This window comes from Salvelinus namaycush, chromosome 37 (assembly GCF_016432855.1).
Source record: "Salvelinus namaycush isolate Seneca chromosome 37, SaNama_1.0, whole genome shotgun sequence".
In the NCBI taxonomy this organism is placed as follows: domain Eukaryota; kingdom Metazoa; phylum Chordata; class Actinopteri; order Salmoniformes; family Salmonidae; genus Salvelinus; species Salvelinus namaycush.
The window spans coordinates 23,080,064-23,104,230 of NC_052343.1; the positions used below are offsets into that span (position 1 = coordinate 23,080,064).

General features: G+C 42.3%; 1 protein-coding gene and 1 long non-coding RNA gene across 2 annotated transcripts in view; both read left to right on the plus strand.

The window, feature by feature from the left end:
- Positions 1-10,299, plus strand: part of LOC120030840 (serine protease hepsin-like) — a 15,513-nt gene extending 5,214 nt beyond the window's left edge. Inside the window, exons 3-13 of the mRNA XM_038976317.1 lie at positions 2,864-2,962; positions 3,423-3,464; positions 3,564-3,702; positions 4,346-4,465; positions 4,612-4,652; positions 4,929-5,094; positions 5,341-5,537; positions 6,258-6,353; positions 8,112-8,254; positions 8,544-8,708; positions 8,817-10,299. Of these exons, the coding sequence (XP_038832245.1) occupies positions 2,864-2,962; positions 3,423-3,464; positions 3,564-3,702; positions 4,346-4,465; positions 4,612-4,652; positions 4,929-5,094; positions 5,341-5,537; positions 6,258-6,353; positions 8,112-8,254; positions 8,544-8,708; positions 8,817-8,870 (1,262 nt within the window). The 3' untranslated portion in view covers positions 8,871-10,299. The remainder of the gene's footprint in view (positions 1-2,863; positions 2,963-3,422; positions 3,465-3,563; positions 3,703-4,345; positions 4,466-4,611; positions 4,653-4,928; positions 5,095-5,340; positions 5,538-6,257; positions 6,354-8,111; positions 8,255-8,543; positions 8,709-8,816) is intronic.
- A 4,217-nt stretch (positions 10,300-14,516) lies between these two features.
- LOC120030843 lies at positions 14,517-23,969 on the plus strand. The gene is made up of 6 exons (XR_005473696.1): positions 14,517-14,851; positions 16,178-16,227; positions 23,104-23,153; positions 23,472-23,504; positions 23,751-23,765; positions 23,957-23,969. It is a non-coding gene; the product is annotated as an uncharacterized LOC120030843 (long non-coding RNA).
- Positions 23,970-24,167: the final 198 nt, after the last annotated feature.

A 24,167-nucleotide genomic window follows, 5' to 3' on the forward strand; every position in this document is an offset into this window, starting at 1 on the left:
ACTTGGTCTGCCACTGCGAGGACGATCAGCTGTCTGTCCTGTCTCCCTGTAGCTCCCTTCAGAGTCAGTAGAAAGGCCTCTTTAGTGTCGTAAGTTTTCATAACTGTGACCTTAATTGCCTACCGTCTGACAGGGTCCTGAAAAAGAGACGTTTCTTTTTTTGCTGGGTTTATTTTAACAAAAAAAATCCCAGTCCCCGCTCCGCAGGTGGCCTTTTGTCTTCTGGTAAACCGTCATTGTAAATACGAGTTTGTTCTTAACTGACTTGCCTAATTAAAGCTTAAAGGTAAAAAAAAGAAAAAAAAGAAAACAAATACAAAAGCCAAATACATTTTTTTATCTTAAAAGCAACTGTACTTGATGTTATTATTTTAACGCTCTCTCAGTAAAAACCCATGTATCTTATTGTTGATGCATGGTCCACACTGATTGACAGTGGTGAGTAAGGGGGGAAAAGTGGAGGATTTCCCCATCACTCTCTGAAGAGCCATCAGCTGCCTGTAAACTGTGCCCATATCCTGTAGTGAGTACAGACGGCGACCCCATGGCCTTACAGGACCCCCAGTGTTTTCTCACTGAATTCCAGTCTCCCTCCTTTGTGTGCGATGTTGATTTTCCTCTCTTTTAATTGGCAGAGTATCAGGTTGATGCTCGTTTTCCTTGTATAAGGCACAACGGGAAAGAGTGTTATGTTATTGATAAGAGACATGCTCATCCAGCAGGCTGTATCTGTACAAGCAGCTTTGGTGATCCAGGTAGTGGGTGGCAGGTAGCCTAGCGGTTAAGAGCGTTGGTAACCCCAAAAAATTGCTAGTTCGAATCCCTGAGCCGACTAAGTAAAACATCTGTCTGTGCCATTGAGCAAGGCATTTAACCCTAATTGCTCCTGCAAATCTGCTAAATGATTAAAATTTGAAATATGGTGCAACTGTTTTTGTGTTGTTGGTGTCGAATGGTTGAATGATGTCATCACTATCGAGCATGTATATGTGTTTTTGTAGGAGATTGTTCTTAAGTGTCCATCAGACTGGTTTGTTGCCCACATAGCTAGGGTCACATGACCAGATCAGTAAAACGTCTTGGCCCTACCGCATACATAAAGACTTAAGAACCGACTTATAGACCTGTGTATTACCTACAGAGCATTCTTATAGACGTGTGTTAGACCTGAGTTGGATCCACACACAGACAGTTGGTTTGTTTGCGCTGAGTCAGGAGCTTATCATGCCTTGCAGTCAGTCAGTGTCTCTGCTGGTCTGCTCTGCTGGTTTGGTCTGGTGTGTGGCATGTCTCCACATAGGCTGAAGCTGGCCGGCCAGCCTGCAAGGTTAATGATCACTCCAGAACTCCACTCTCTGCACCTCAGATACCTGTCTGCAAACACAGAAGATTTACACATGCTACATGTGTGTGTGTGGGGGGGGGGGGTTGGTTTTTCTATCCTTGAGTGTGTCTCAAGTGTGACTTAAGTTGTAAACGGTGCTTGATCAAGTGTGGCTTTGTTTTGGTTCAACCAAACTTGTAACAGTTAGTGACTGGTCGGTTCATGGACCTTTCATCATCATCAGCAATTTAATGTAATGAAATGACCTCTCATTCTGCCCAACCTTGTGTTCTAGCTAGGGACACAGTGACAATTTGTTGGGGCTTGAGATGGCACTGAAATCAAGCTTGCAGTTTGTTTTAGCTCTATGGAAATGGAGCAGACTTTGGACTATTGATCCTATTCATTTGTACTTTTGCAATGTGCCAATTTGCCAGTGTGTTATTATGACACTCTCTCTTCCTTTTTACCTATCTGATTAAAACACTTTCACTTCTTCAAGATGTTCAAACGTTCATAGATGACCAGCAGGGTCAAATAATAATCACAGTGGTTTTAGAGGGTGCAACAGGTCAGCACATCAGGAGTAAATGTCAATAAATCAACCACATTTATTTATAAAGCCCTTTTTACATCAGCAGTTGTCACAAATTGCTTATACAGATGCCCAGCCTAAAACCCCAGAGAGCAAGCTATGCAGATGTAAAAGCGTGGTGGCTAGGAAAAACTCCCTAGAAAGGCAGGAACCTAGGAAGAAACCTAGAATGGAACTAGGCTGTGAGGGGTGGCCTGTCCTCTTCTCGCTGTGCCTGGTGGAGATTATAAGAGTACATGGCCATTAAGGCCAGATCGTTCTTCAAGATGTTCAAACGTTCATAGATGACCAGCATGGTCAGTTGGCTTTTCATAGCCGAGCATTCAGAGGTTGAGACAGCAGGTTTGGTAGAGAGAGAAGGGGGGAGAGAGAGAGGAGAGCGAGGGTCGAAACAGCAGGTCTGGGACAAGGTAGCATGACCGGTGAACAGATCAGGGTTCTATAACCGCAGGCAGAACAGCAGAAACTGGATCAGCAGCACGACCAGGTGGACTGGGGAAGGGGAAAGCCAGGAGTAATCAGGCCCGGTAGTCCTGAGGCATGGTCATAGGGCTCAGGTCCTCCGGATGGGGAGAGAGAGAGAGAGAGATTGGAGAATTAGAGGAAGCATACTTTAGATCACACAGGACACTAGATAAGACAGGATAATTACACCAGATAGGACAGACAGACCACTGAAAAAAGCCTGGCACAACGTAATGCACCCCTCCTTGGGACGGAATGGGAGAGCACGAGCAAGCCAATGACTCAGCATTCTTAATAGGGTCAGAGAATCCCAGTGAAGAGAGGGGAGCCCTGCAGAGACAGCAAGGGTGGTTTGTCATTCCAGTGCCTTGCCGTTCACCTTCACACTCCTGGGCCAGACTACCTTCAGTGTGATGTTGAACGTAATGGTATGTTTTTGTGGTGTGTGTTGTTTTTGTTGTGTGTGTTGTCTTTTACAGGAAGCGCGGGGGTGACCTTCCTGACCCCATGTCGCGTGGTGGGCGTGTGTCTGATCGTGGTGCTACTGGGGGGGATTGGAGCTGCTGTCTGGGCTGTAGGTGAGATATCTCTGCTTCTGCTCTCACATAGTAGTGATGTGTACCTTTTGGCAATGAGCAGTGCTTTATGGGCAATGTAGTGCAATTTTAGTTTTTCCATAGTACAGACAGAAACGGAAGAGGAAGCGAAACATCCCACTCCCTCGTTTTTTTCTGTTTGAATGGAAGTCAATGAACTAAGTACACCAGAACCAGTTGCTATCACATTGGTGTCTATGGGAGAGCCACCCCCTTAGACAGGAACTTACCAATTTTTTCAATGGTAAACGGCCTGAGTGAACTATCTTAATTCATCCTCCCATCTTTGGTACAGATATTACCAACATTGTTTGATTGCAGTCAGTGGATTTGTTTGCAGGCTCTGTGAGGTTTGCTGTTTCATCAACAGTGTGAATGCACTTTACAGTTTTATATTACATGTTGTTGACTTTTGTTTGTTTGTTTGTTTTTCAAATCCTAGTAACATTTTGTATCAGAGAAGAAGACACAGGATTATATGATGGTAAGTGAGAGGGAAACCACTCCACCAAAGCCAACCTCATATCGTATCTGAATCGATAGAATGGTTTGTTTGATCCAGTATTTCATTGCTCCAACCCAGTCCAGGTGAACTCCAATCCAAGCTCGGACCTGCGTCTCCGGGTGTTTGACTCGGCCGAGCGACGGTGGAGACACCTCTGTTCCTCAGAGGCCAACCAGCTCCTGGCCAACATCAGCTGTGAGGAGATGGGCTTTGTCAGGTGAGGAGATTGATGGATTGTGATATGAAAGGCTTTAGATTAAATACAAAAGTGGGAGTCACTATCTACAGCATCATAAAAGGAAAGGGAAAGGGGGATACCTAGTCAGTTGTTCAACTGAATGCATTCAACTGAAATGTGTCTTCCGCATTTAACCCAACCCCTCTGAATCAGAGAGGTGCGGGGGGCAGGTACCCCTATGCCATGCAAGAAGGCTGCACAGAAATTGCTCCACCCTTGGCTGGTTGCTAAAATTCTAATGGTTTGCCTAATTTCAGTTTATGGCCACAAAGCAAGCAATGTATAGTTTAGAGAATCTAAACAGCTGTGAAATATATTTTCAAAATCAAAAAAGATTGTATTTTCAGCTGGTGTACAAAGCTGAAAATAAAAAGAGGCGAAATCTAAACTTAAGGACAGGAAGCATAAAAATAGGATACAAAATGGTTCTACCGCTTCTCAGACTTTCTTTCAATGAGAATGACAGATCTTTACCTCACATTGCTATGTGAATTTGGTTGGGTCGTACAAAAAGTTATACATCTAAGTAACTTCATTGGGTTTAGGCCAGGGATCTTTCAACTGATCTGTCAGTGATAGAAGTCTCTGCAATAAAGAGATGCATGCCTTATGTCCCCTCCAGCGTGGTGAATTACTCCGTGTCCAGTATCCCTGAAGGCAGTAACGACCGTGAGGAGTTCTTCTGTGTCAATGAGAAGGAGCTGACCTATGGCAAGAAGATCAAAGAGTCTCTATATCCCTGGTAAGACATTCTTTTAACACTCTTAAATCTCCTAGATTATTACCTTAAGGCAGTGTTTATTAAAGCAGCAGCCGGCTGAAAAGTAGAGAAGAGCAGGAATGTAGGGTTCCAGGCTGCTGTGTCTAACTGTTGTTGTTGTTTTTCAGTGACTGTGAAACTGGCCAGGTTCTAAGTCTGCTTTGTCAAGGTAGGTTCAGCTGAGAGGTTTGGTTTGGTCCCGTGATACTCTTTTTACACAAAGTGATGAGAAGCAACCTGAGAGTTGTACAGGATGGCTTAACTCTCTCTCTCCTGCATCCCCCGTTACCTCTCTCTTTACTCCTCCCCATCTCTCTTTCTCCTCCTGTACCTCTCCCTCTCTTATTTATCTCTTTACTTCTCCCTCCCTATCTCTCTGTCTCCTCCTTCTCCATATCTTTTTCTCTTCCATATCCCTCCCTCCCCTCTCTTTCTGTCTGTCTAGACTGTGGCAGGCGTAGTCTGACAGAGGACCGTATAGTGGGTGGTGTAGATGCTAGGCAGGGTAGCTGGCCGTGGCAGGTCAGTCTGCAGTATGACGGGGTGCACCAGTGTGGAGGCTCCATCATCTCAGACCGCTGGATCGTCAGTGCAGCACACTGCTTCCCAGAGTAAGCCCTGAATCTTTCTCTCCATCTCTCTCTTTCACTCTCGCTCTCGCTCTTTCTCTCTCTCTCTCTCTCTCTCTCTCTCTCTCTCTCACACACACACACACACACACACACACACACACACACACACACACACACACACACACACACACACACACACACACACACACACACACACACACACACACACACACACACACGCACACATACACACACACTTCTCATGGATTCTGTTTGCCCTCTCAGGAGGAACCGTCAGGTGTCTCGATGGAGGGTGTTACTGGGCTCCATCTACAACAAGCTCACCCATAAGAATGTTAGAGTTCTTGAGGTAAAGACTGTGGTGTACCACAGCAGCTACCTGCCCTTCGTAGACCCCAACATAGACGACAACAGCAGAGACATCGCTGTCCTGGCTCTGGCCCAGCCTCTGCACTTCACAGGTAAACACATCCGGGCCCATATTGTTATATTCTTATTATACTGTGATGATTTGTTGTTCTTTTTCAAGGCACATCAGACAAAGCCACCGTGTGCTTAGAGGTAGAAGAGAGAGAGAGAGAGAGAGAGAGAGAGAGAAGGGGAGTAGAGAGAAGTGATAAAGCGAAATAGAGATGAGGGACGAGTCACTATGGTAATTCCCTTCCTCAGGGTTCAGGTTTCCAGTCAGACTACCAAACAAAGGCCCTCTTTACTGCCTGCCTGCAGTCGCCTGGACAAAAGACAATGATATCAGAATTGGATAGAATAGTTTGCCCTCTGTTTCACTGTCATTTTTCCTTTCCTGGAATCGCTGTAAGTACATAGAAAAACATTACATTGTTATAATTCGAGAGAGAAAACTCTCTAGGACAGCGTTTCCCAAACTCGGTCCTCTGGACCCCAATGCAGTGAACTTCCTGTTGTTTATCAAGGACAGATATATTGGGCCCTGTCTGACATCTAGTGGTTGGACTCAGAATTGCAGCTATTCTCATGATAAAATATCACGCTGGTGGGGAAATTGAGAACACGCACATTCAGCCGACAAGATTAACATTGTCCGTAGTGAATACAACACACAAGCCAGCAAGTAAACTATCTCCATTTTTGTGCAAGTATACATTTAAATTCAATTAAATCTCATCTCTCCCTCCCTCCTCTTCACCTTCTGTTTTCTGTAGACTACATCCAGCCGGTGTGCTTACCCCACTATGGCCAGCGCCTGATTGACGGCCAGATGGGGACAGTGACAGGCTGGGGAAATGTAGGTTACTATGGTAAGTGACTGTGTAGGCTTCTATATCCTTAAACTTACATCTGGTCCCAGAGACAGATACTGTAGGATATGGGCTTAAAGCATCTTCTGGTCCCAGAGCCAGATACTGTAGGATATGGGCTTAAAGCATCTTCTGGTCCCAGAGACAGATACTGTAGGATATGGGCTTAAAGCATCTTCTGGTCCCAGAGACAGATACTGTAGGATATGGGCTTAAAGCATCTTCTGGTCCCAGAGCCAGATACTGTAGGATATGGGCTTAAAGCATCTTCTGGTCCTAGAGACAGATACTGTAGGATATGGGCTTAAAGCATCTTCTGGTCCCAGAGCCAGATACTGTAGGATATGGGCTTAAAGCATCTTCTGGTCCCAGAGACAGATACTGTAGGATATGGGCTTAAAGCATCTTCTGGTCCCAGAGACAGATACTGTAGGATATGGGCTTAAAGCATCTTCTGGTCCTAGAGACAGATACTGTAGGATATGGGCTTAAAGCATCTTCTGGTCCCAGAGCCAGATACTGTAGGATATGGGCTTAAAGCATCTTCTGGTCCCAGAGACAGATACTGTAGGATATGGGCTTAAAGCATCTTCTGGTCCTAGAGACAGATACTGTAGGATATGGGCTTAAAGCATCTTCTGGTCCCAGAGCCAGATACTGTAGGATATGGGCTTAAAGCATCTTCTGGTCCCAGAGCCAGATACTGTAGGATATGGGCTTAAAGCATCTTCTGGTCCCAGAGACAGATACTGTAGGATATGGGCTTAAAGCATCTTCTGGACCCAGAGACAGATACTGTGGGATATGGGCTTAAAGCATCTTCTGGTCCTAGAGACAGATACTGTAGGATATGGGCTTAAAGCATCTTCTGGTCCCAGAGACAGATACTGTAGGATATGGGCTTAAAGCATCTTCTGGACCCAGAGACAGATACTGTAGGATATGGGCTTAAAGCATCTTCTGGTCCCAGAGCCAGATACTGTAGGATATGGGCTTAAAGCATCTTCTGGTCCTAGAGACAGATACTGTAGGATATGGGCTTAAAGCATCTTCTGGACCCAGAGACAGATACTGTGGGAGCTGGGCTTAAAGCATCTTCTGGATCCAGAGACAGATACTGTGGGAGCTGGGCTTAAAGCATCTTCTGGTCCCAGAGACAGATACTGTAGGATATGGGCTTAAAGCATCTTCTGGTCCTAGAGACAGATACTGTAGGATATGGGCTTAAAGCATCTTCTGGTCCCAGAGACAGATACTGTAGGATATGGGCTTAAAGCATCTTCTGGACCCAGAGACAGATACTGTAGGATATGGGCTTAAAGCATCTTCTGGTCCTAGAGACAGATACTGTGGGATATGGGCTTAAAGCATCTTCTGGACCCAGAGACAGATACTGTGGGAGCTGGGTTTAAAACATCATCTGGAACCATAGAGAGACAGAGTAGCTGTATCATTGTTGTCATTGGACAAGACAGCCTCTCCCTATCTCTTTCTCTCCCTCCTCTCTCTTTCTGTATGACCTTTGAATATGTAAACAGGGACAGTGTCATAGTGTGTAGATGTGCCAAGCACTATTGACCAGGAATCAACAATCTTTTGGTCAGATATGGTTGTCGGATCACGCCATCATTAATGTGTATGGAGTGATTAATAGCTTCTCTCTCGCGCGCTTTCTCTCTGTCCCTCGCACCTTCTCTCTCTCTTTCTATTCCTCTCTCTCGTTCTCTCTCTATATCTCTCGCTCTCTTTCTCTCTTAGGGACTCTTGCTGACGTTCTTCAGGAGGCTAACGTGCCGATCATCAACGACGCTGTCTGTAACGCCCCTGATTACTATGACAACCAGATCACCACCAGCATGTTCTGTGCTGGCTTTGAGAAGGGTGGTACCGATGCCTGTCAGGTAACCAGCTATAGTGACATCTAATTTCCCTGCTCTGGCAGTCAATTAATAAACTTGAACAAAAAATTACACCTTCCATCCATATTCTGTCTTCCACTTACAAACATGTCAATTATTTACGTCATCTATTGACATCTGAATGTGCCGGATATGAGCAAGGTTGTACCGTTGCTCTCTATCCAGATTCTAGCTTTTACATGAGAAATTGTTAATATTTATATAATCCATTCACCCAAGTGAGACTGATTTTATAATGTACTGTATGTGAGTGGTTGACTTTTTATTTCAGGGAGACAGCGGGGGCCCGTTTGTGGCTGAGGACTCCCTGTCCAAGGCCAGCCGCTACCGCCTGCTGGGGGTGGTGAGCTGGGGAACAGGCTGTGCCATGGCCAAGAAGCCTGGCGTCTACACCAGAGTGTCCCGCTTCCTACCCTGGATCTCCTCAGCCATGAGGGTGAGTACAGTACACAGACACACACGCATGTACGCATGCACACACACACATGTACACTGATGCACACAGGTGGAAGTATAATCTTCTTTTCCTGTCTTATCTTCACAGACGTATCACAATTCACCAGGAGTGCACAAAATGGCGCGTACATGGGAGCACTGACCATACCTTTAAGGGATCAGAAATGACCAAAATATTATCCCTTCAAACTTACTGCACTTCACCTGTCCAAAAAACCCATCCTTTAGGGGAACCTTGTGCAAAAATCGGATGTATAGGTAAATCTAGCTAGATTACCTGAGGAAAGCCTTGAAGTGGTAGCTTGACCAAAGAATTATGAATATGTTTATGGTCTTATGAAATGAGAAACTGTCAAATGAAAAGACTTATGGGACATGCATGACAAAGTCATAGAAAATCACCACTCTGCCAGCCAATGTACAGGTTGTACTGTCATGGGGATTATTTGTATGTCATCAAAGGGTTAATTTTTGTATTCAGGGTTTCCTTGCAGTTTGACTCTTTTCAGGTGCAACCAACTTATGACACACAACAAGCCTGTGTATCAAAATGTATTGCTCAAACAGATGTTAAATAACATTCTGGATGGTTTTGCCATGAAGTTTCTCCTTTATATTATTCCCTTGAACAAATAATGCCAAAGTTACTGAAGAGATTTTAACATAGACAACATGTAGCTGAAATTTCATGATACCTAAAATGTTTGTAACAAATAAAAACATTGGTGTCAGATATTCAGCTCTTGAATTGTCTCTCTATCCTTTGTTTGTATCACAGATTGCAGTTCAGAGTGACTGTTACGTTCTATAATGACACATGATGTTTCTTAGTTTTCTTTTTGTTGGGGACATGAATTTAGGGACAAGTAAACAGGTGAAATGTAAAGGATATTTCTATAACATGTGTAGATTAGAAATTGAGCTGTAGAACGTATGAGATATGCATAGTTAAATCAGTGTTGTATTTGTTTGGCTTTATTGTAAATATTAGTAACAGATTTTTTGAAATGGATGTTTATTTGTAAGTGATCCATGGATTTCAATCTCAAATGTGCAATAACAACCAGAATGATGTTCTTATTAACCATTTCTGCTTCATAAGTTACTAAGGAATTACGGTTAGCAACACCAAGTCATATTACATATTCATCACAAGATGATGCACTACACTACAGAGATCATACTCAGCTGTGTGTTGTCAGTTAAGGGCCTATTACCTGCTGAGAACCACAACTACCTTATTGGTAGAGAATTAGCTACACAGCAACACTAGAAAAACTCTGTATTGTCTGTTGATCATCATGACTCAATTTGCTGTAGTTTATTGTGATGTAGTTTATCAAGCTTATTTGATGGTCTTTATGCTTTCATTTCCCCGTTTTATATTGTTTGAAGTCTAGTCTCTATGCAGATGACTTCAACAGATGTGAATGTGTATATATTTTCTGTGAAGAAATTATGAAATTCTTAGTAAGAATGTTATTGTTACTGATTTAAACTCTGTTCCTTCTGTAAATGTAAATTGTTCTATTGAATATTGTCTTGAAATAAAGATTTAATTTAACAAACTGGATGAAGTATGTCAAATGTCATCTACAGATATAGCAACAGGAACAGGAAATGATCATTATTATGTGGACTATAATTAATGTTTATTTTTGTAGGGGTTGATAAATTTTCCGTAATGGATAATCAAGTGGAAATTACAAACATCCAGAAGCCTTTTTAAAGTTGTAAATTTCCTTCAACCGTGTGATCAAATTAAGATCCTACATCTGTACCAGTATTATATTTTGCGGCTAAAGCCTCAGTAAAAAGCCTGTCATTTCCGTAACACATAACACTTTGTATCTGGAAACAGTAGTGGAACTGGTTTTATGGAATCTAAACATTTCTGAACTATTGAGACATCCTGAAAGGTGATACTATAAATGGCTCACTATATGATCAGTTCTACAGTCAATGTGATCTAACGTATCATTAAATCATTGGATAACTCATGACTGCCCTGCATGACCCCTGCCAAGCAACGCCAGTAGCCTGTGTATTTTCCCAGACCCAAATGTGCTATAGACTTATGTCCACTGGCCATACAAATACATATGTTGATAGTAAACCTAAAGGGTACCTAAAGTACATAACAGCTTTTCAATCTAAAGGCTTTAGCATTACTTAAATGTGAACTTTATAGTGTGTGGTATAGTGAGACAGTCTCTTTTGGACAATATTGGGTGTCTGCTTTGGAAGTGAAATGTCTTTACTCAAATCACGGGTGTGCTCTGAGAAGGAATGAGCGAGAGACACACAGAGAGAGAGAAAGAGAGAGAGAGAAAGAGAGAGAGAAAAGATTGTCAGGATCACCTGGAGGAGGACGTGAAAGAACCTCATCGCTTTCTGTGATAAATGCGGCCCAGCCCTGCTCAACCTGTTCACATTATTTTCTTTCCCAGGATTCTTTCTTGCAAATCAGTCCAGGGAGTTCCTTCATAATAGATAATATTGTTTGTTCGTGTCTTTAGGTCCTAGCTCAAGGAGAGTTGTATGTCCTCTCTCTGTGTTTTCAGGCTGGAATCATTGGCAGCAGCTAGAGGATCAGGACATGAATGTCCACTGAAGCGGATGTCTTGGAGGGGTTGGTAGAACGTTGTTTCGTTGATGAAGAGAAGAATAATGTCTGTATGTGGGATGACGGGACCAGGGCTTGGTCTGTCTGTGTTCCTGTTGGCTCTGCTTCATCTTCAATGCTCAGGTAGGACTGACTTGGTTGACCGTTGGTTCTGTCTTGCCAATCATACATGTAAAGGTAGCTACTGTAAAGCTATATTGTGTTTATTTTAGCCAATATTGGTTGGGCTCAAGAGCAGCCATCCAGACCTAGATAATTGTGTTATGATATTACAATACAGGTTGAGAATGTAGACAGACAGCAATATTTGCAGTGGTGCCTTGGTTTCACTGATGTCCCTTAAATCAGGAAAATACAATCTCAGACCAATTCACATTGGAATAGTCAAACAGTCAAACAACCCTTTCCATGAGAAGTAGTGCGCTTTGCCTCCTAGGCAAATGAGGACTAGGCTGTGTCACAGGCTATGACTGGTTATGTTGCATTTCTCTCCTTGCTGTCTCTTCTCCCCTCCCATTTCTCTCATTCATTGTACCCATCTCTTCCTCATACCCCCTCATCATCCATCCTCCAGCCCAGAAAAACTACACTACGCTACCAAATAACGTAACAGTGGCTGTTGGCAAGCCTGCTACCTTCCAGTGTGGTGTGTCCCCTCCTCCTAGACAACTCAACTTCACCCTCTATGGTAGCCATGGAAACAGAACCCTTATCTGCCCAGGAGACCACACTGAGTACCTGGCTGCCCAGGTGAGTGGCACAGCCTTAGCTTATATTATACCAACCATCCAGGTTACAGGTATTTGCTCTGTACATGCCTGGATGACGCAGGTGACCTAATTAGTATGACCATTGGTACAGTTGAAATCACTGAGAAATCCATACAGTAGCTCAATTCAGCAGGCCTGTTGGAGTGCAAAACAATTACTTTCATTGCCTCTTTATTACTTGCTAATTGGAGTCTTTATGCATCATCAGATGAGATAAGATATAATCTCTCTCCCCTCTCTCTCTCTCTCTCTCTCTCTCTCCTCTCAGTCAATAAAAGGGTACTGTGATAACACAGGTAAGGAGCTCTTTGCAATATGGCTTATCAGTGGGACGTCCCGCTCTGACAACAACACACGTGTGGTATGTGAGAGCTCAGAGCGACCACTAGTGGATGGATACCTTTGGGTGTACGGTAAATACACCTCTCTAATACACCTTCCCTGAGCATGGTATTGGACATTGTCATCATTAGCTAACACTAATCTCTTTGTCTGTCTGTCTGTCTGTCTGTCTGTCTGTCTGTCTGTCTGTCTGTCTGTCTGTCTGTCTGTCTGTCTGTCTGTCTGTCTGTCTGTCTGTCTGTCTGTCTGTCTGTCTGTCTGTCTGTCTGTCTGTCTGTCTGTCTGTCTGTCTGTCTGCATATCCTGTCTGTCTGTCTCTCTCTCTATCATTTTTGTCTGTCTGTCCTCTTCGGATACATTTTCAGAAGACGGCAGTTACTTTGCCACCCTCATTGGCTGCGTCATTGGTGGTTTCTTTGGTATCCTCATCGTCATTGGTCTGTCATACACTGTGCTCAGGAGATCTGAGAGGTTCCAGCTCTGTTTCAGTAAGTATCTCTCTCCTTCAGCCCTAACAGAGGATGGACCAGAGAATGATGCCCTGCCCTGCGATGTTCATATGGTTCTCGTCTCTTTTCTTGTGTTTGTGTCAACAGGGGGAAAAGACCGTGAGGATGACATCACCACAATGGTGACAAAGGATTAAACACATACCTTTCAATACTGTTGGATTTACTTATTCAACTTCTTAAGGTGACACTTTGTGGGAGGTTTTAGCATATGCAGAATTTTAATTGTAATTTCTATTTTGTTTTTATTATTTGCTTATCTAGCAGTATGCAGTATCTGATACTAGCTGATACTAAGATTTTAGATTTGTTTTGCCTTCGTTTGTTCAGCCGCAGTTCTACTATTTGTCCAGCAGAGAGCAGCCATGACAGTACAGGAACTGAAGTTCAATGAAGCTGAGATACTACTAAAGCTTTTTAATAATGTACTATAATTGTGCGTCTCTGACTTTTCCTCTACTCCAGAATACTGAAGTTTGTTCCTTTTTTATACTGCGTTTTATAGCTCCATTAATTGTTTTACAGTTATGCTGGCAGCCAGCTAACACCTGTTTTCACTGCATAAACAATAGAGAGCAGGACGTCTGAGTAGCTGTCTAAAGTGTTCCAGTGGAGGATCAGTAGAGGTGGTGCAATGTTGACTCAGCTGGCCTGCTATGCTCTGGTATGACTCTGACACGGACACAACTCACATCACTCCAGATCCCACAATATGCTAATTTGTTTAGAATTACATACATTCCTTTGAGATGTATTCATATTTTTTATTCATGCTCCCCATCTTCAGAGTGGCTTGTCAGAGGATATGATCAAATGCTCAACGGCCCTTAGATGGTTTGTTTAGTGACACATATGCCTCCTAACAAGTAAGAGTAGTGTACATTTTGAGTGTGCCAGCACTAGCGTGCTTGTGTCAGTGCATGCAGGCATGCTTACATACCACGCTTTTATTTAAGTCTAATTTATGCACCATAGTTGTGTCAGTGATGATGCAGACATATTATATGAATACAGTGAGCTCCAGATGTATTGGGACAATGACATGTTGTTGTTGTTTTGGGTATGTACTCCAGCACGTTGGATTTGAAATGATACAATGACTATGAGGTTAAAGTGAAGACTGTCAGCTTTAATTTGAGTGTATCCATATCAGGTGAACTCTTTAGAAATGACAACACTTTTTGTACATAGTCCCCGCCATTTGGAAAAATCCACTTATATGTGTATTAAAGTGTAAAAAGTCAAGTATTTGGTCCCATATTCACAGCACGTAATGACTACATCAAGCTTGTGACTACACATTTGTTAGATGCTTTTGCTGCTTGTTTTGGTTGTGTTTCAGATTAGTTTGTGCCCAATAGAAATGAATGGTAAATAATTTTAATACTACTGTAATAAGTGAATTTGTCCTAATACTTTTGGTCCATTAAAATGGGGGGGGAACTATGTACAAAAAGTGCTGTAATTTCTAAACGGTTCACCCTCAAATTGAAGCTGCACTTCAACCTCATAGTCCTAGTATAATTTCAAATCCAACGTGCTGGAGTACAGAGCCAAAACAACAGCAAATGTGTCACTGTCTGAATACTTTTTTAAAAGACTGAACATGTTTCAGGGTTGTTGTGCTAAGAAGAGAGCAGGGTTTTTGTGGAGGGAATGTCTTATGTTTGTGTTGTACCTGTGTGTTTACTTTACCCTATAACCTTTGGATAGCCCACCCTGACTGTCTCTTGTGTGAGCATATGACAATCCTTTCACTGTGGCCACTGGTTCTGTAGACTTTGTAGCTGAGGTATGCACAGTGGTGTAAAAAGTACCCAATTGTCATACTTTAGAAAAAGTAAAGATACCATAATAGAAGAGGACTCAAGTAAAAGTGAGTCACCCTGTAAAATTCTACTTGAGGAAAAGTCTAAAAGTAATTGGTTTTAAATATACTTAAGTATCAAAAGTCAATGTAATCTCTAAAATATACTTAAGTATCAAAAGTCAATGTAATCTCTAAAATGTACTTAAGTATCAAAAGTCAATGTAATCTCTAAAATGTACTTAAGTATCAAAAGTAAAAGTATAATTAATTTCACATTTCTTTTAAAAAGCAAACCAGACGGCACCAAAATTATTTAAAAAAATTTGAGGGGGGGGGGGGGGGGGGGGTAGCCAGCAGCACCCTCTTACACTCAGACATACAGTAATTTACAAACAAAGCATTTGTGTTTAGTCAGTCCGCCAGATCAGAGGCAGTAAGGATGACCAGGGATGCTCTGTTGATAAATGCGTGACTTGGGCCATTTTCCTGTCCTGCTAAGCATTCAAAATGTAACGAGTACTTTTGGGTGTCAGGGGAATGTATGGAGTAAAAAGTACATGATTTACTTTCGGAATGTAGTGAAGTATAAATTGCAAAAAATATGCAGAAATAGTCAAGTAAATTACAGATACCCCAAAAACCTACGTAGGTAGTACTTTAAAGTATTTTACACCACTGGGTATGTACGTATGCAGTCTTCCAATCAATTAGTGATAGATGTGTTTGTGTTCTACAGCTTTTTCCTCCTCTGCTATATGGTCAGTTTGGAACATTGTGGAAAAGTTGGGTTTGTTGTTCACTTATCATCTGTAATAAATGTCTTAAAACTATTCTGGTTTCATGGAATGCTGTTGTGCTTGTAAATTACAACAATGGAACACACGTATGTTGGCCCCAATACACACAAACTTGGACACCACAGAATGGACTTTATCTCACAGTGTTATCAGTCCTTCATGGTGGTAACGCCCTCAGTCTCATGTCAGGTCTTCATATGTCACTGATGGTCCCTCTAACTAGTATATAGCCACTCACATTATTGTATTATCACTCGTGAAGAACCGGATACGTATTCCTCCGCAGATGCCGCGGGGATATAAATAGTCCCAGATAGCAGCACGTCACCATGCCAATAATGTACAGAGGTTCAGTCATGTGTCCCCTCTGAGGAGCCAACATAATGGTGTGAGCCTTAGGTTCTTGACTCTGTTGTTCAGTTCACTGTGTTAGCCTTTTTCATGGCTTTGTGTTTTCATTTACTTTCCACACTACTCCAAATGAGAAGCACATGATCACACAGACAGACAGAAAGACAGACAGGCAGGCAGGAAGACAAACCTGTTGTTTACGAAGCATGTGACAAATACATTTGTATTTTATTTGTTTTGACAGACAGACGGACGGACGGACGGACAGACAGAGTACCACTGACATCACCAGTAGTGAGTTCTGATCTCTGAGCTATGATAGCTGTCTCTGTGAGTTGGGAATAGAGGTGGAATATTCCAAAGCATTATATTGTATTCAAGGCACCTCCCTCTCTGTGAGGTGAGCATGATCTCAATCTGACGGTTGTCATGCTTCTCTTCACTCCAAACTGGCTTGGGAGGGACAGTTTTTTTATCTCCACTTGTAGATCTGTATGTGATTTTCTATACAGTTCTCATTTATTTATAACAATAGAGCCATTTGGACAAGATGCACTATATATACTAAAGTATGTGGACACCCCTACAAATTTGTGGATTTGGCTATATCAGCCACAGGTGTAAAAAATATCCAAACACAAACATTGGCAGTAGAATGGTCTTACTGAAGAGCTCAGTGACTTTTAGCGTGGCACCTCATAGGATGCCACCTTTACAACAAGTCAGTTAGTCAAATTTCTGCCCTGCTAGAGCTGCCCCGGTCAACTATAAGTGCTGTTATTGCGAAGTGGAAACGTCTAGGAGCAACAACGGCTCAGCCTCGAAGTGGTAGGTCACACAAGCGCACAGAACGTGACCGCAGAGTGCTGAATCACGTAAAAATAGTCTGTCCTTGGTTGCAACACTCATTACCAAGTTCCAAACGGCCTCTCAAAGCAATATCAGCACAATAACTGTTCTACGGAAGCTTCATGAAATGAGTTTTCATGGCCGAGCAGCCTCACACAAGCCTAACATCACCATGCGCATCGCCAAGCGTCAGTTGGAGTGGTGTAAAGCTTGCCACCTTTGGACTCTGGAGCAGTGTAAACACGTTCTCGCGAGTGAATAATCACGCTTCACCATCTGGCAGTCCGACGGACGTATCTGGGTTTGGCGGATGCCAGGAGAACGATACGTGCTCCAATGCATAGTGCCAACTGTAAAGTTCGGTGGAGGAGGAATAACGGTCTGGGGCTGTTTTTCATGGTTCCTGCTAGGCCCCTTTGTTCCAGTGAAGGGAGGAAATCTTAACACTACAGCATACAATGACATTCTAGATGACTCTGTGCTTCCAACTTTGTGGCAACAGTTTGGGGAAGGCCCTTTCCTGTTTCACCATGACAATGCCCCTGTGCACAAAGCGAGGTCCATACAATAATGGTTTGTCGAGATCGATGTGGAAGAACTTGACTGGCCTGCACAGAGCCCTGACCTCAACTCTATCAAACACCTTTGGGATGAATTGGAGCGCCGACTGCGAGCCAGGCCTAATCGCCCAACATCAGTGCCCGACCTCACTAATGCTCTTGTGGCTGAATGGAAGCAAGTACCCGCAGGAATGTTCCAACATCTAGTGGAAAGCCTTCCAGAAAAGTGGATTCTGTTATAGCAGCAAAGTAGTGTTGCACGGTATACTGGTACCATGGTAATATTATGGTACCAAAACGTCATGATACTTTTTTACATTTTACATTTTTGAATACTGTAGTACTGTTTCTTATGATACAACCGACTTTTTAAACCTACCGTTATAAAAACCTGCTGACGCTTGTTATAACATTTTTATAAAGTCAGTTTTTTAAAATAAATTCAGTTGAATGTAAGCAACAGCCACAAGTCTCTTGTTTGTATAGGTCCAATAATATCCACATAATTTCCATGCGCATATCAGCGGGGATGCAGACCCAGACCCAGATCCTGATGAGAATTCTGTTGTTAGATGTGTTACATTGGAGCTGCGTGCAAAGCGAGCAATGTTAATACATTGTATCATTTAATTGCCTGTTATAACCAAGGGCACAGACCAGTCTGAGTAGACTTTGCAAGTTCACTGTCATGCAGCCTATGAGTGTCAGAGAGGGGAAATGGAGCACGCGACAGACATGCTTGCAGCTTTACAGCAAAGAAAACGGCTTGTCTTTTAAAAAATATAATTTAACCAACTAATCCCGGGTCGCTAATTATTAGTTTGATAACAAATAACATTGTTCAGTCACGTTACCTAGTTAGCTAACAACCTGCTAACTTGACAGTAGGTTTAGGCAAATTGTATTGGCACAGGAAGAAAGGAAATGGGTCTGCTACTCATGAGATGTGCTTCAAAAGGTGGGGTTCATATACAGTAGGCCCAAATGGAAGGCTAAACTATATAAAAAAATCTATTTATTTCTGGTGCTCTTTAAATTTTGTTTGTTGCCTAACATTTTAAAAGTTGAGAGCAGTGTGCCTACAGTGCATTCTGAAAGTATTCAGACCCCTTCACTTTTTCCACATTTTGTTACATTACAGCCTTATTCTAAAATGGATTAAATAAAACATTTTCCTCATCAATCTACACACAATACCACATGGTGCTAATTTATATAAAATAAAAATACAGAAATATCTAATTTACATAAGTATTCAGACTCTTTGTCACAAGACTCGAAATTGAGCTCAGATACTGTACATCCTGTTTCCATTAATCATCCTCGAGATGTTTCTACAACTTGATTGGAATTCACCTGTGGTAAATTCAATTGATTGGACATGATTTGGAAAGGCACCTGTCTATATAAAGGTCCCACAGTTGACAGTGCATGTCAGAGCAAAAACCAAGCCAAGGAATTGTCCGTCGAGCTCCGAGACAGGATTGTGTTGAGGCACAGATCTGGGGAAGTGTACCAAAACATGTCTGCAGCATTGAAGGTCCCCAAGAACACAGTGGTCTCCATCATTCTTAAATGGAAGAAGTTTGGAATCACCAAGATTCTTCCTAGAGCTGGCCGCCTGGCCAAACTGAGCAATTGGGGAAGAAGGGCCTTGGTCAGGGAGGTGACCAAGAACCTGATGGTCACTCTGACAGAGCTCCAGAGTTCCTCTGTGGAGATGGGAGAACCTTCCAGAAGGAAATCCATCTCTGAAGCACTCCACCAATCAGGCCTTTATGGTAGAGTGGCCAGACAGAAGCTACTCCTCAGTAAAATACACATGACAGCCTGCTTGGAGTTTGCCAAAAGGCACCTAAAGGACTCTCAGACCATGAGAAACAATATTCTCTGGTCTGATGTAACCAAGATTGAACACTTTGGCCTGAATACTAACTGTCATGTCTGGAGGAAACCTGGCCCCGCTCATCCCCTGGCCAATACCATCCCTACGGTGAAGCATGGAGGTGGCAGAATCATGCTGTGGGGATGTTTTTCAGTGGCAGGGACTGGGAGACTAGTTAAGATCTAGGGAAAGACAAATGGAGCAAAGTACAGAGAGATCCTTGATGAAAACCTGCTCCTCGGACTGGGGCGAGGGTTCACTTTCCAATAGGACAACAACCCTAAGCACAAAGCGAAGACAATGCAGGAGTGGCTTCGGGACAAGTCTCTGAATGTCTTTGAGTGGCCCAGCCAGAGCCCGGACTTGAACCCGATCGAACATCTCTGGAGAGACCTGAAAATAGCTGTGCAACGACGCTCCCCATCCAACCTGACAGAGCTTGAGAAGATCTGCAGAGAAGAATGGGAGAAACTCCCCAAATAAAGGTGTGCCAAGCTTATAATGTCATACCCAAGAAGACTCAAGGAAGTAATCGCTGCCAAAGGTGCTTTAACAAAGGACTGAGTAAAGGGTCTGAATACTTATGTAAATATTGTATTTCAGTTTTTTATTTGTAATACATTTGCACACAAAAAAACACTTGTTTTTGCTATGTTATTATGGAGTATTGTGTGTAGGGGGGGGGGGGGAGGGGGAAGAGGGGGAAAAAACAATTTAATACATTTTAGAATATGGCTGTAATGTAACAAAATGTGGGAAAATGAAGGGGTCTGAATGCTGTATGTGTGTCTGTGGGAGAGAGAGTGATGTGTATGTGTGTGTGTTTATGGGATTGAGGGAGACAGAGTGTGTGAGGAAGGGAGGGAGAGTGTGTGTGTCTGTTAACTGAAGAGGCAATAAGGTTTCATGTAGTGCTTTCGCCTTACTGACTCTGACATGCAGATCATTATGCATGTTTATTCTTTCCTCCCATTCCTCCAGCCAAATCACAGGTTGGGCTTTGTGAATATGAGTAAATCAGCCATTCTATGCAGTATTCTATTATACACCAGAAAGTGTGAAGTTAAATTCAATATTTTGTATTGAGTAGAGGTGTGAATTTCAGTGACTGGTTCTTGGAGAACGTTTAGAAAATGTGAACAAGGGTCCGGGGGACGGGACAAAAAGGATGCTTAGCCACAGATTTTTTTCCACCGTGGTATTTATATATATATGTATGTTTAATTTTATTTAACCTTTATTTAACTAGGAAAGTCAGTTAAGAACTAATTCTTATTTACAATGACGGCCTACACTGCCCTATGGGACTCCCAATCACAGACAGTTGTGATACAGCGTGGATTCCAACCAGGGTGTCTGTAGTGAAGCCTCTAGCATTGAGATGCAGTGCCTTAGACCGCTGCGCCACTCAGAAGCCCCAGTGGCATCGTGATACTTGGCCTGCTATCTTATCGTTTGTAAAATGTTGGTATCGTGACGAGCCTACAGCAAAGGGGTGACCAACTCCATATTAATGCCCATGATTTTGGAATGAGATGTTCGACGAGTAGGTGTCCACACATTATGTAGTGTATCTCTATTCGAGCGAACCTATTAGATTGTATTGATTCAATACATTCTGGCCAATGGCTACTCCTGTTAATACTGTGTTGTGTTGGCCTTTTGTATTACCCATATATATTTTTTTTAACACATCCATTTATCAAAGAGACTACAAAAATATTTAGATATTTCTCACACCTATTTCAGCCAAAGCTAAGATTCTGTACTGTACATAATGTCTCTCTGTGTCCTCTTAGATGGTCTTCTTAGAATGACATCTTAGAATGTCCTCTTAGAATGTCTCAGAATGACATTGAAAGGTTCTTGGCTGACAGGATGGTTACTGGACTGGAAGGAAACTTCCTGGATTAATGTATCTCACTGTGGCGTAATCATGGAGATTTATTGTAAGGCATTCAAATATTTAAAGAACGCCCCAAATCCATTTCTCTCCAGCTCAAACCGTATGCTTCTCTAGCATTCATTCTGCTTATCAGTAGGACATGCACAAAGTCTAATATAACTGACCATAAAGCGAATCCACCGAAAGAGATTCAATGAAATAGTGATCAGTATGAGAGCTCAGTAGGTCTTGGTATGGCAACTCAGTACCTCGTCCCACCCAGTATTTTTAACCCTAAACAGAAGGGCACGGGCCTGTGTTTGGGGCACAACAGTGCACCTGGACGCACCACACACGTTCTGCACATGGGATCTCCATCGTCCTATTGTGTGTTTTAGGTGACAACAAAAAGGAGGGGCTATTCCTCAAGGTAAAAGGAAAGAGAAAAGACTAGGTGTGTGAAGTCAGCAGGACGACCTGAGCTATCCAGCAGACATCCCTGAACCCCTTGCCAAGACAGATCTCATTCTCAGGTAAGAAGGGGATTTACTGGCTTTCCCAGGCCCTGTTTAACAACCATCTGTGTTGTTACGATCACTTACACATCCATAGGGTGAGGTGTTGCTATAGCACCATTAGGTTCTGAAGATTGTATGGCTGTAATGGTGATCATTGTATATATTTGGATGGTCAGTGTAAATTCACTTTGTAAAGTCTAAATATTCTCAGAAGGTTGAGCTAGGTTGGTGTGTTCCCTACGAAAGGCAGTTGTCAGGTAGTAAATATATGGATATGTATCCTTGACCTTGAGTGAAGACATGCTGATCAGCATGGTGACCTTCACTACTATTAGTCTGCAACAGGGAAAATGGCATTCTGGGCATATTGGAATATAATATTACAATAAGGTCGGAAATATTCTGTTTCCCTCTATAAATTCAAATGTATGTGTTATGTTTCAGTATATGAATGCTCAAAAAAATGGGTAAATAACTATTTGTAGTTCACAATGTCACCCATATTGTATCTGATGTGAACTATACACATAATAGTATTTAAATGTAGGATTCATTCCCAACATCGTCAGTTGGAGTTGGGGCATTAGAAAAGTAGAAAACTCATTCTAAAAACTCTGGTAGGAAAAGTTGGATTATTAGATTTGACCTGGTCTTCAAATGGTGGAATTGTCCATTGTAAAACAAACTAGTTTTTACCAGAATGAAGGAGATAGGTGTCGTATTTCTATATTTCCAAAACATTGCAGTGTAAACCCCAGTGAGTGACCAAGGTCGAGCCAAGGGTGTCCTGAGGCCTGTGGCGTCCGCCCCACATTTCCTCCCTCAGCTGTTTTCTCTCCAAACACCCACAATGCCCTCCTGCTGCGTCTCGGTGTCTGTCTCACACCACAAGGACATTTTACTCCTTCATCCTCACTGTGTTTGGGAACAAGAATGGGACTGTGCAGGAGGGCAACATAGACACAATGGTTTCAATGACATTAGTTCATTATTGATCATACGAGTATAATCATACAGTATAATCCCTCTTCAGCTAGGAATAACAAGGGTTAATTCAAGATGGTGTTACATTCTAGGAATGACCACAATGGTTACTGGTATGTCAAATCAAATCTTATTTTTCAAATGAGCCGAATACAACAGGTATTTGTATTTGTCTTTTACCTAATGAACAGGTTCACTTTATTTTAACCAAATCTGTATTTTCACCTTACAGTGAAATGCTTACTTACAAGTCCCTAACCAACAATGCAGTTTTAAGAAACTGTTTTATTAAAGTGACTATGCATAGATAATAACAGAGAGGAGCAGCAGTGTAAAAGGGGGGGCAATGCAAATAGTTTGGGTAGCCATTTGATTAGATGTTCAGGAGTCTTATGGCCTGGGGCTAGAAGCTGTTTAGAAGCCTCTTGGACCTAGACTTGTGAGATGTTATGCTGTTATAACAGATGCCTTTTCTCCTTTTGCTCCCAGTCAGGTTGTGTGCAAGATGGGCCAATTCTCAGTTCTGGTTATGCTGGCAGGTAAATCAGACATTTTCATGATAAAACTGTATGGGGTAATGCAACAGATGAATTCTTCAAAGTAAAATAAATATTATTAAAGATTTTATGGACATTAGTACAGAAAGCTACAGTGGGCACTACAAATCAGTGAAACAACAGACAAGTTCTGCTTAGCCTTAGAAGGATTGTTTTAATGCACTTGACATTGACCTTTTGTGTCCTTCCAAGAAATGACGGTTGATCTTGACCCTTAACATGATCAAAAATACATATCAACTTAGATCCATCCACCAAATGCCAAATGTTTTAAAAATGTTTCTTCTTTTTCTCTCCTAGTTCTCTGTGCATTCTTCGAGGAAATTGAAGCAAGTAAGAAAAATCTGCTTTAGTGTTGTCTCTTGTTGTCTGACGGGTTGGTCAAAACTTGCTCTTTGTTAGACTCTGTTTTTCATGAGGTTTTGTTTTTATGTGACTGTGAATGAGAACTAACTATTGTCAGCAGATTTGATCACTGTCACTTAAACCAGTCACACACTGTGCAGACAGTCAGAGCAACATGTGTTTTATTTGCTTGAGGTTCATTACCTGTTCTCCCCCCCCCCCCCCTCTCTGCAGATCCATTTGTTTACAGTAAGTAGCTCATTCCTCTACACTCGTTCAAATGGAACTGATAAATCACCACCACCAAACAAAATGAACATAGTGGTATGTAAGTGACCATATTCTTATTGGATATGAAATGACATCAGAAATATGCTTCTGTCATTGGATGAATCATTTTACCTGTGTGACCCTGAGCTGTTGAATGTTGAATTTCCCAGACTATGAGAGACTACGAATTGGAGGCCTGATCATTGCAGGCTTGCTTGTAGCAGGTGGATTGTTTGTCCTACTTAGTAAGTACACATAGTCCAATTACTAATAAGTTCTTACATTATGAATGTAACTCAAGAGGATAGACCCAGACTTTGTCAGTGTTTGTAGTAACATCTCATTATTCTCTCTTCAGATCCCAAATGCACTAGAAAGAAC